This window comes from Dendrobates tinctorius, unplaced genomic scaffold (assembly GCF_039654945.1).
Source record: "Dendrobates tinctorius isolate UK_male_01 unplaced genomic scaffold, ASM3965494v1 ptg000038l, whole genome shotgun sequence".
NCBI classification, from domain to species: domain Eukaryota; kingdom Metazoa; phylum Chordata; class Amphibia; order Anura; family Dendrobatidae; genus Dendrobates; species Dendrobates tinctorius.
This window is the reverse complement of record NW_027361706.1, coordinates 11,454,600-11,467,500: the sequence shown is the minus strand read 5'-3', so window position 1 is coordinate 11,467,500 and position 12,901 is coordinate 11,454,600. Positions and strand designations below refer to the sequence as shown.

Here is a 12,901-nt window from a genome sequence, read left to right as displayed (position 1 = left end):
GGGGGCAGCATTATACCCTATGAGGGGGGCAGTATTATACCCTATGAGGGGGGCAGTATTATACCCTATGAGGGGGGCAGTATTATACCCTATGAGGGGGGCAGTATTATACCCTATGAGGGGGGCAGTATTATACCCTATGAGGGGGGCAGTATTATACCCTATGAGGGGGTGCATTATACCCTATGAGGGGGGCAGTATTATATTCTATTAGATGGCTGCATTATACTATGTGAGGGGGCTGCTTTATATTCTATGAGGGGGCTACCCCAACTCCTGCTACATAATTAAGACATGTACAACCTTATATTATACCCGGATATTAGCGTGTTTTACCGCATAATTGGTGGTCTGGTATTTAACTCTATGCAGCTACATAGTGGGCCCCAAGAATGATTTTCTCTGGTGGGCCCAAGGTGTTCCAGTCCGACGATGCTCGGACCTAGTACTCGCAATGTGTCTATTTTGTATAGAGCCCTGAATGATCCTGACCCAGAGGTTAAACTGCAATTCATGAGACAATGGGAGGATGACTTGCAGGTCACCCTAGCGCCTGATGGGTGGCGGGAGGCGGTGTTAGCGGTTCAGAGAGTTTCCTCATGTTTAAACCATCTGGAACAATTGAAAAAAGTCCACTTACGCTGGTACTATTACCCAGTTAAAGTTGCTCACTTTGGCCCTCAGTGCTCCCCATAGTGTTGGAGAGGCTGCGGTATGTTGGGGACACTTAGCCACATGTGGTGGTCGTGCCCGAAATTACTAAATTTTTGGGCTAGCCTAGAGGACACGATAGCTGAGGTAACTGGGATTCGGATGGCCCTACAGCCCAGTATGGTTTTATTGCATATCAGTTTGGATGAGATCCCGTATGTGTTGAGAGGACTGTTCTCACAATTGTTTATAGCCGCTAGACTGGCAGTGGCATCCAAATGGAGAGTGGCCAGCGCTCCGACCATACAATTTGTGATTGACAGGATGAACCTTCATTGCCAATACGAAAGGGCTCTGGTATTATCTGCGCCATCTAAAAAGAAACAGTCCCAGATTTGGGAACCATGGCTTGGTAGCCGTCTCTCCTTCAATCCACCGTGATGATGCTTGTGCTACTTCGATTCAGGGTCTGATATTCCCTGCCCGCGAGGAACCCTGCTATGTGTCTAGCTTATATGCCACTTTGATATTCAGGAACCTGCACTTTAGCAGGTCAGTTTCTGTTAAGACCTTTGATCTAAGTAATTTACAGTCGTATACTTAGGTGAACCTACCCCCTTTTCCCCCCTTATTCCATGCCTCCTACGTTTGTATGTCTGTTTTCTTGATGTATTATTAATCTACTCTGCACTGTTTGTGGAATTGATGTGTTTTCCTGTTTAACTATGTAAAATTTCAATAAATATGATTTTGGAAAAAAAAAAAAAAAGTGATTATTCATAGCTGCGACCCTTTGATTCTGTTACCTAAATGTTTTATGCTGTGTCTCAATACCAAATCCAATGCCACGTGGTAAGCCAGTGGTACCAAGAAATGGGAGTTCTAGTGGCCACAAAAAGGCAAAAGCCCCTAAAAAGTAAACACCTCTGGGCTATATGCCTAAATTTGGCATTGTGTGAAGGGAAGAAAAAAAATGTGCAACCGAAAAAAGAAAAAATCTAACACGCAGGAATAACAAAAAGAGACAAAAAGTGGTCAGCTGAGACTAGAGACAAAATGAGCCACTACAATACATACTGATGCTTATATCCACATCCCCATGTAATGTAAGCATGTAACACATACGACTGCCATGTTCCAACAACTAAACATGCCAGCATGCCCTTTCTGGAAAAAAAGGGCATCCTATGTGTATGACATTGTTTTCCTCTGCTGTACTGTGATCTCTCGGACCTACCGATTGCGTCCTTGCCCATGCCCTTGTATTCGAAAAGAGTTAGGCTTCTTTTATGGTTTCTTTTAGTTGACACTTAACAGAAATTATAGGGATTTTACAAAGTATTACCTGGTTCCCAGCCCCAGATGTAGTCTGATCGGGAGGATGGGTTATGCTCGGATGATGTGACTGAGGAGGAAGTGGATGGGTTTGCTGTGACACGGGCGGAATACTTGGTGAGTGATGAACTGAAGGGACATCACTCTGAATGATCTGTTGAAAGGAAGCCTGGTACGCCTGCGTTTGGGGATTCATTGGCAGCGGTTGTGGGATAGGCAATCCAGACCCACCAGGGGGTACCACAGCTAATAAAGGGACAGGAGCCACCTGTATATTTTGCATAAGATTTGTCTCATATGGTATCACCAACTGCGGATTGACTATTTGCCCTGTCGGCGGCCCTGCGAGAGTCACAGGAAGGTTGGACATAACCACACCTGGAGGGAAATACTGACAGGGAGCAGGCAGGGGAGTGATACAGACAGCAGGTAAGTCAGAGAGATTGGCAGGGAGGCTCTCGAATCCTGTTAGAGGAGTAACTGCTGGAATGAGAGGATACGGAGGAAGCTGAAAAACAATGCACAAAACAAAAAGGAAAACAATTATTGCACATAATCCATCATAACATAACTGCAATGAAAACTGTGTGCTTCATTTATAGCCAAGGCAGGCTCAGCGGATAAATGCTACTTGGAAAGCAAAATTAAGTTTACAAAACACAAGCATTAAAAAACTATTATATATATATATATATATATATATATATATATATATAAAAAATACGGTATTATTAAGAAGATTGTCCACCTCTGGGAAAACTTTTTTTTAAAGTAAATGGAGTCATTCAAATGTATTAACCCTCCCAAGCCGTATATATGGGCATGCAGGTCATAGAAAGTTGACTAAACCAACACTTTGATATCTGTAATTTGAGGTCTTTTTCCAGAGAAATGAAATTTTTTTAATACCTGCTCACCCCCTTGGCTTTTTACCTATTTTGTTACATTACAACCTGTGTTTAAATATTTTTATAATCCGATTTGTGTGTGTTTCATCAGCACTAAATAGTCTTAGTTGGTGAAATGAAGTTGTGTTTCATCAGCACTAAATAGTCTTAGTTGGTGAAATGAAGTTGGAAAAAAATAGGCATAAAGTAAATTTATGGGATCAAATAACTAAAAATTGGCAGGTGCATATGTATTCACCCCTTTTGCTATAGAGTCCCTACAAATTTCTGGTGCAAGCAATTACTTTCATAAGTCACATGCTTATTGACAGGACGTCCACCTGTCTGCAATCTAAGTGTCACATGTCTGTCAGTATATACAATTTACCGTCTCCGAAAGGCCACAGAGGCTGCAATACCGTTAAAAAGAGGCACCACTAACCAAACACTATGAAGACCAAGGACGGAGATCTCCAAAACAAGTAAGGGACTTGTTGAGAAGTACAAGTCAGGGTTGGGTTCTAAAAAATATCCCAATCTCTGATGATCCCCCAGAGCACCATCAAATCCATTATCATCAAATGGAAAGAACATGGTACCACAACAAGCCGTCCAAAAAAGCTCTCAGCATGGGCAAGGAGGGCATTAATCAGAGAGGTGGCACAGAGACCAAAGGTAACCTCGAAGAAGCTGCAGAGTTCAAAAAGCATAGACTAGATTATCTGTCCATCAGAACACAATACGCCATACACTCCATAGAGCTGGCCTTTATGGAAGAGCGACCAAAAATTTTTAGTTTTGCGTTTGCCAAAAGACACATGGGAGACTCTCCAAATGTTTGGAGGAAGGTACTGTGGTCAGAGGAGACCAAAATTGAACTTTTTGGCAATCAAGGTAAATGCTATGTCTGGCGCCAAACCAACATAGCTTATCACCCCAAGAACACCATCCCCATAGTTAAACATGGCAGCAGCATCGTGCTCTGGGGATGTTTTTCAGCAGCAGGGACAGGGAACATGGTCAGAGTCGAGGGGAAGTTGGATGGTGTGAAATACAGGGATATTTTTGAGCAAAACCTGTTTCAGTCTGTCAGTGATATGAGACTGGCATGGAGGTTCACCTTTCAACAAGACAATGATCCAAAGCATACTTTGGATCAGCAACACTCGAGTGGTTCAAGGGGAAACGTGTAAATGTTTCAGTGTGGCCTGGTCAAAGCCCAGACCTTAATCCAATTGAGAATCTGTAGCCAGAGTTGAAGATTGCTGTTCACCAGAGGAAAACATCTGAGAATTATAGAATGTTAGCGTTGAAAGTGACTTCAAGCGTCATTGTGTCCAAACCCCTGCCCAATGCAGGATTCACTAAACCATCCCAGACAGATGTCTGTCCAACCTCTGTTTGAAGACTTCCATTGAAGGAGAACTCACCACGTCCCGTGGCAGTCTGTTCAGCTCATTGATCACCCTCACTGTCAAATAGTTTTCTTCTAATATCTAATCTGTATAGTCTCCCTTTCAGGGGACTTGAAGGAGCTGGAGCAGTTTTTCTTTGAGAAATGAGCAAAAATCCCAGTGGCAAAATGTGGAGATCTCAAACAGACTTATCCAAAGTGACTGTCAGTTGTAATCGCCACAAAAGGAGTCTCTGCAAAGTCCTGACTTTTGGAGGAGTGAATAGTTATGCACACTGAAGTTTTCAGTTTTGTCCTCTTTATTGTTTGCTACACAAAAAGAAGAAAGCTAAATGTCCACAGATGTTCTTTACAGGAACTGACGCAAACTCTAAAAAAAAAAAAAAAATGTGAAATTCCAGGTTGTGTGGTAGCGAAATGTAAGGAGGGAGCAGTTCCCCTCAGTTGCACCCTCTCCTCCTCCGTGTCAGCCTCATGCCTCTTATGTGTTAACTGCCTTAATTGTACTGTGTATCCCTGTATGTCCTATGTAATATACATGGTGCAATGTGTTCTCTTTTGATCTGCTGTAATCTGCCATGTTGTTATGTACTTTTAAAGCTAGCTCAGGGACAGCAATAGTTAATAGTTGTGGGCTGTGCTTGCAGGCATGAGGTGGACCAGAGCACTGAGAGCAGACGTGAAGATAAATGGGGCACTGCCAGACCCCCCCCCAAATGGGGAGGTCTGTTGCTCCGGGCTAAAGGATTGCAACACAGGACCCCAGGATTGTGAGGGGTCTTCGCTGAAGGCGTCTCAGGGGCCCAGATTCCAGTGAGCGGTTTTTACTGTGAATGTTGGCTGCTGCGGCCGTTGTGGGTGCGACTGCAGCAAACACCAGGGGAAAGCCTGTGTTTTATTTGTCTTCCATGACCATTCTTCAACTCTGTACAATAAAACAAGTTACTGTTCCCTGTTAGAATACAGCTGCATCCCTGAACTCTGAATTGCCCGGACTGCTGCGACCAGGAGAAGTTAACTCTGTTTGGGGAAAAGACTGAATCCATCCCAGATTGTGTGAACAAGGGGCCAGGGTGCCTACAGACTGTATTTAGTGGGTGAGCTCGTTCCGGACAACCACCCCAGCGCATGTTTACAAAAACATAAAAATGCCAAGGGGGGTGAATACTTTAGCAAGCCACTGTAAATGAGCTGTTAGGACTTATGGGCAGTATATAGATCTCACGAAAGTCTGCTTCAGGGGGAACATACTTCTTTTCCCTGTAGGATGTTGATTAATCATAACCAGGAAGAAACATGCAGGGAAAAGAAAGACACAAATGATTTCCTCAGTACACATAACATTGTGGGTTATAGTTAATTTAGTGATAAAATGTAAAATTGGTGGAGAATGGTTGAACTTAATGGACTATTTTCAACTAGGTCTTTTTTCAACCTATGTACCAATGTAACACTTCTTCAGCTTTCATCATAGTAGCCAGTATGTGGAGAAGGGCGGTACAGTTGAGCTGAGCTTTGTCTTATTACAAACACTTCTAGCAGCTCTTCTCTAAGTGCTGTCAGCTCAGCTGTACTGCGCCCATATCCACACTTGCTGCCAAGATGAAAGCAGTTAGAAATCACAGACATCTCTGGTCTGGGCATGTTATAATCACACGAAAATCAGAGGAGAGAACAGCGAGGTGATCAGAGTGTTTCATTACGACTCACACTGAGAACTCTGCTCTAAGCTGTTGTGGGGGAGTGTTCTTCTTTCTCCTGCATGTTGCTGCCTGCTTATGTTTGGTCAATGTAATACAAGCGGAAGTACACACTCCCTTAAGCAGACTCAGAGGGGAGATTTATTTCCTACCCATAGATCTTAACAGCTCATTTTTATATTTAAAAAAGGTGGATTTCTATTGAATAAGACATAGGATCACTAATATCAAGGTATTATTTTGTTCAACTTTCTATAACCTGCATGTCTCAGTAGCCATGATTATTGTGACAGATTCCTTTTAAATGCATATATTTGGGGCTAAAAATCAGAGATAAAAGAGTTAGATAATCTCCCATTGAATCATCAGAATGACCCCACTGACAAATTCTCAGCTACCCCAGTGTGGGATAGAGATTATTTGGTGCCAAAAAATGTATAATTGGTGGAGAAAGGTTGAACTTGATAAACCTGAGGTTTTTTCAACCTATGTAACCCATTCTGCAGCCAGCAACAGTCATTGCAACACAGAGACTATAGAAGGAAAACAGTGTTAAATTTTTAATTAAACTCAATTACAATTTCGCCTAAAATATAACATTAAAGAAAAAAAATTGTCCCCAAAAGGGAACAATACCCATTATAGGTGCAATAATGGGGACTAGTAAAGGTCTCCTCACTGTTAAGATGCTCACACAGTTTTAATTGATGTCCTGCCCCAACACCGCTTCATGTGTTAAACAGGAAGAGTGGGCACACCAGCAGAATGAAGACCGTGACTAGCCCCCATTACAACACCACCCACTTGATTTTAAAGAGTGTGACATAGCAGTTTTCAAAGTAATTTTTAAATTTTTCTCTATCATAATAATATTTATAAATTAACCAAAGTCACATTCAAGACTGAATTACCATACTGTATAGCAGTATGCCCCTGGTGTAGGTGTCTAAATGCTAGTGGCAAGATCCCTATAAGGCCAAAAGTTAACCATTTGATATCAATAGGGAATTAAACACATGTCCTAAAACCAGGAGATTTTTTAACAAGATCTGTAAAAGAGGTATTTGCAAACTTTTTTAAAAGAAAAAAACTTGTAATTTTCCAAGAAACTAGGCTAAATAGAGCTTTAAAAACAAGGTTGAGCAAAAAAAAAAAAAAAAATACAGTAAACCTATTTATTTAACGGTACACCTTCAAACCTGAAAACGTAGTTCTGCTAGAAGTTGCTACCTGTAAGACTCTTCTGGCTTCCTGCAGCCACCACTAGATGGAGCTTAGGAGCTAACTGTATATGGTTTTATTATTGAGGTCAATATATCAACAGTATGTAGTTTGGTCTACAGCTCCCTCTAGTGGTGGCTCAAGGCAGACAGCATGTTTTACGTCTAAGCAGGCAAATTAGAAAAATAAAGACCCGAGACCACTACAAAAATATATTTAGAAAATAAATCGGCACAAAATAATTAAACTATTTAAAAAAATGGCGCTCAAGGGTGGACTTTACCTTGATATTTTAAAGGCATTTCCTGATTTATTACACTTTTTTTTCTGATCTAAAAAGATTAGCTGTGAGCCCAATTGGCGAAGTAATGCCATAAGTAACAAATATGGGAGGGCACACATTCACTCGATATGTGCCAGATGGAAGCAATATATTGCTTTGCCTAGACCTATTTAATGGCTAGTGAAAATTTCTATTATAAATTAATACATTGTACATTGTAGGGAGAAAATTAAAAACACAGGATTTCTGCATCACAAAGCAGCAGAAAATGTAGTTTGACGTATATTATATGGTAACACTATAGGCGGCTGTACCTGGGATGCAGGTACCTGGTGCTGCTGCAATGGTACCGTGGAGATCTGGAGAGGTTTCAGCGGTGCTGGAGAGTGCGGGGGCTGGTACTGTTGGTATGGATGGGAGGTAGGCTGCATTGGACAGACCGTCTGCCCCGCAGGAACTTGCTGTATAATAGTTTGGTGTTGAACTGGCTGCCATTAAAAACATGAAAAAAGTTAGAAAAGATCTAAAACCACTGTGAAAAAAAAATGCTTGATGTTTTAGCATAGAAATGGGGCGAATCGATATTTAGGACCTGGTTCGGTAAACTGTGGCTGTCAAACGGGAGTCCTGTGAAACACCTTTTACCTGCCGGTATCCCCGGCTCTCTTTTGGATTGGCAACACCATCATTGTGACGTGATGAACGTGTGACATTGCGCTAGGTTGACTTCGGAAAAGAAGAGCCGCAGATACTGGAAAATAGGAGGCAGGACCCAGGGCTCCCGTCCAGCGGATACACGTTACGGACCTGGACAAAACATCAAGTTTTTGCATGCCCTCCAAAGTGGGCAAAACGCTCTATATAGCTGTTCTCTAATCTAGCGAGTAGGGAGGACCCTGGAGAAGAAATAACCTTACTTTTTTTTTTTTTAGATAATCCTTTTTCACAATATGCAGACGTGATAATGTCATAATGCCTTAAATTGGAACATAAATTAAAAAACACAGCTTATTTTCTTACCTGGCTGGATAACACAGGAGCGGCAGACCCAAACTGAGCAGAGGTTGGTTGTACAACTGAGTAAGATGTGCTTGGATCTTGGTAATGATGTTGCAGCAGTCCAGAGTGCAATGTAGAGGTGCTAGAAACCCCATGCTATAAAGCAAATGGAAATAATTCACAATGGCATTCATACACTCATCTCGCTTTCATGCTTTTCGTACAGTAGGTGCAAGTAGAATACTAAAAACCATAATGAGCATCACAAAAAATGGTAAAGAACATGAGTGGTTCCAGGAGCACAAAACTTTACCGTCCTTTCTTCTCACATTAGAAGGAACTTTCCAGTTTTGCAGTATGAGAAATGTACTACAATAATCGACAGATCGATTATGGAAACTGGTCGTTTCGCTAATAAATCCAAATGGGTTTATTCCGAAAAAATTTTTTACAGAACGGGTTTCTTAGCCGCAAATATTTGTTTCAAGTCAACTTCAAGTAATACTGTCTTCTGTTGGATCTCTGCAACCTTTTCCTGAGTAAGAACATGCCCTCACCAGAGGATCCTTTTAAAATACGATGGTCCGATCTGATCCGGTCTGTATAGTCAAAAGTGTATTAATGGCATAGCCAATTTCCTTTCAAAGGATATCCAAAAGGACTACTACTACTTTGTACGCGTAGTCCAACCTGCCAGTGGCCAGTTATAGAGCAGGAGGAGGCGAGCAAAATGACATGGGAAGAGTTCAAATGAAAATACTGCACATTACACTGATTTTCCAAGAAACCTATGTTTAGGAGTCCAGTGGGTAGTCCTAATCAGTGCCTGACCGGACACTTAGATAGCCTTCATTGTATATCACTAATAAGACAGCCCACCGGACTCCTAAGCCTAGAATGAATAAATTACAAGTTGTATTAAATATTTTCCCACAAATCTATACATCAATCTGGTCATCAACTTCTGCTCTAACATTTGGACAGCAATATCAGACAATGTATATAACACAACAGGTTCCCTTTACGCGATACAAAATTTAGATTATTTGGGAAATCTTTCCATTTAGAAAGAGACAGAATGCCTCTCTATAATTATCAGCTTTTCCACAAAAAAATGTTTTCCCCATTTTCTTGACCCAAATAGACACACTGCATTTGTGAATATATTTTCTTGTAGGTGCAACGTTTCAGGTATCAGACCCTTCGTCAGACAGGAAGCGAATAGCTGGATTTATCAGAAGATCATGGAGGCCTCAATGAGATGATTTAATGAGTAGTGTCACTTTTAAGTCTTAGACTACACAAAATTTGCAAAACTTTAGCTACATTTCTATACGGTCAGACTTCTGCCGTCTCACTGTGACCACCATTATCTTCTGATGTGTCCAACTAATCGTTCACCCTGATGAAGGGTCTATGATGTGAAACGTTGCACCTGCAAGTGTATTCACAAATGTGCCTTGTCTTTTTCGATCAGGAAAGCAAAATAAAGATATTTTTTGAGGAATACCTATTAATTATGGAGCGTTCTTCTGTCTCTTTCTAAATGTCCTGAAGTCCGCTGAGCAATGTGTCATCTCTACTGGAACGTGCACCCCGGCTTTACGCTATAGGAGTGGCGCAGGCTAGACTTGTGAATACAAACTTCCAGTTTAAAGTCATGGTTTCCAAAAAAAAAAGTCAAAATGAGAAAAAATAAAATTATCATTGGGGCATAAGTTTTCATTTGAAAACAAAATAAAAAAATCTAAAACGGCATTTTTCCACGTTTGTAAGAATACAAGACAGCCCACGACATTCCGGTTAAAGTCCTTGCGCCTTTACATAATTGTGCATTTTAACTTTCTTCCATTTTTCTCTCTTTAAATATTTTCAATCAAAGTGGCAGATCGGGGAAGCTTGATGCCTTGGCACAGCAACCTTCAGATGGAGAAACGGCAGGAGCCGAGGTTAATTTCCGCCTCTTGGAGAATGTTCTGTGTCAACAGCTTAAAAATAGATTGCGGGACAGACACATGCATGGGCAGACAGGGCAATCCCATCTGATGGATACTAAATATCCAGGGGCATAGGATTTGAATAATTGAATATCTTTTTTTTTGGACAGACATCTGGAGACAGGAGATGACTGCAAATGGCCAAATGTGATAAAGAAAAAAAAAAAACTGCTCAGTAAATTAACCAATTAAACAACTCAAAAACGAGCAGCGAGCAACCATCGGCAGATTAATGCATATAATACGTGTTCCTTTCGCTCTCTGCAAAAGGGCAGGAAATGCCTAGCAGGCTGCAATCACGGGGAGAAAATATTGGCTGATCTAAAAGGTTCGGGAAAGTGGTTTCTGTCCGAGAGACCACATTTCAATGCCTAATTTATTGCTCGCCTGTTTTTGCTGAACGTGCGCATTTTTTAATTACTGCTCTCAATCAAACCGGCTAGGTTATTGCTTCATGCAGAGAAGGAATGAGAGGGGCAGGACGGTTCTGTGGCACTGAATGTGTAATTAGATGCAGCTTTACTATTACATTAGCTATGGATGGCACTGAAGGATCATTTTCTCTCCTTTATAAACCAATCTGGTCTCTCAGGAACACACAAAAGTCACAGAATATATTAAAAGGAGTTGTTCGATTTTGAGGACAATCTTTTGTTTTTTTCCTTCTTTACTTAAAAGGGAAAACGGACAGGTTCCCAATTCCCCCCCCAAACCATCAGCATTTGTACATTCCTTTATAAATACCCGGCCTAACAAGTTCTTTATTATGTTTGACACACATTAATTTTAAAGTCCGTTTTTAGCATGCAAATAACTTTTGGACTAGTCAATGGGGCGTATTACTCGATTTGCAAGAGCCGGCGTCATCAGCTACTCTTCGCAAATCTTGCACGATTTTCTTTTCCACCTCCGAAGCCGGGTGTACACTTTCTAGCTTCAGAGGTGCACTACGCATGTCCGAAAGTAAAGGAGAAGCTTGATCTTCGGGTCTTCCGTTGACATTAGGCTTCTTCTTTGCTTCTGGAAAAGCACAGTGCGCTTCTGAAGCTAGAAAGAGTACACCTGGCTTCGGAGGCGCAATAACCTGTGGGAAAGAAAGTTGCACATATGCACAAAATTTGCGGAGAGGCAGCTCTTGCAAATCATATTACACCCATAGGGACATGATCTCATGCTGAGTGGGACGACTAGTGATACAGACAAGGCGTGCACTCTGTGGATATGAGGTAGGTGCAAGCTGAACCTGGAACTTAGTTCAGACGGTCATCAAGTGAAGAGAAAACGGCTGCACTCTGGGAAATTTTGATTTTCAATGCAAAAAATTTTTTTATTGAAGACACCACACTATTGACGTCACGCTACACCACAGACGGTGCTTGCTGCCCCACGCTTCCAGCTCATCTTAGAACCTCTGCCTGGTCCCTGCCAGACCGGACTTCTACATATGGCACTTCAGCCCCTCCTGCACATTCATACTGCCGAGATTGCTTCTTTTTCTCTTGTGCTTTAAGTGAGGTTTGAAAAAGACCCGACATAGGGTCAAAACGTTACCTCAACGCACTATTCTCCTGTGGTGTCTTCAATAAAAAATTTTTTTGCATTGAAAATCAAAATTTCACAGAGTGCAGCTGTTTTCTCGAGTGGGACGACTAGTCTGTGGAAACAAACGCCCCATCGACTAGTCAAAAGGTTGTTTGCATACTAAGAATAGAGGTTTTCTAAAGATCTGTTAAAGAAGCTCTCCTTCCATCAAACTTATTATCTTTAATATATTACAGTCATCATATTATATTGCAATGTGTACTTACAATTGCTCATTTTGCCTTTCTACCCAGCTAATTCTTCTAATTTCCATTAGGTCTATGACATCACGTGATTAAAAACCGACGAGTTGAGTCATTCCAATCTGTATGTAGAAACAGGAGGTAAATTTTCCCTGCGTGAGTCACGAGTTACCGAGAAAAGTCCCTGGCAGGGGGGAGAGGGAGCAGCTGGGTCAGGGTGGAAGAGAGGGATGATAAATGCAGGGAAAAGAGACTTCCTGATTCTACATAGAGCAGATAAAAGAGAAGAATTAGCTGAGTAGAAAGGCAAAATGAGCAATTGTAAGTACACAGTGCTATATAATATGATTGCAATATATTAAGAAAATAAAAACTTCGATGGGAATGTCCAACATTAAGGCTAGTGAGGGGCAAAGGTGCTGGGATATAAGGAGTTATCCGAGCAAGCTCGGGTGGTGCTAATTGACACTGGCAAGTTCTAACAACTGAAGCACTACATCTGCTGTAACCCTGATAGGTCTTACTAAACCAATCTTAATAAGAGGTCTTGGAGACTTGAGAGCCAAAAAGTTATTTAAACAAAAACGATAGGACTAGAACATTTAGATAAATTTCCAGCAGATAAGAATA

At 41.4% G+C, this 12,901-nt stretch overlaps 1 protein-coding gene across 12 annotated transcripts in view; it reads right to left on the bottom strand.

Annotated features, from left to right (window-relative positions):
- The window catches only part of WNK2 (WNK lysine deficient protein kinase 2), a 252,051-nt gene that overhangs the window by 80,492 nt on the left and 158,658 nt on the right, over positions 1 to 12,901 (bottom strand). For all 12 annotated transcript variants that reach the window (XM_073574203.1, XM_073574200.1, XM_073574202.1 and 9 more), the window contains 3 exons: positions 8,512 to 8,646; positions 7,806 to 7,979; positions 1,997 to 2,494 (listed from right to left, as the gene is read on the bottom strand). In XM_073574203.1, the coding sequence (XP_073430304.1) occupies positions 1,997 to 2,494; positions 7,806 to 7,979; positions 8,512 to 8,646 (807 nt within the window). The remainder of the gene's footprint in view (positions 1 to 1,996; positions 2,495 to 7,805; positions 7,980 to 8,511; positions 8,647 to 12,901) is intronic.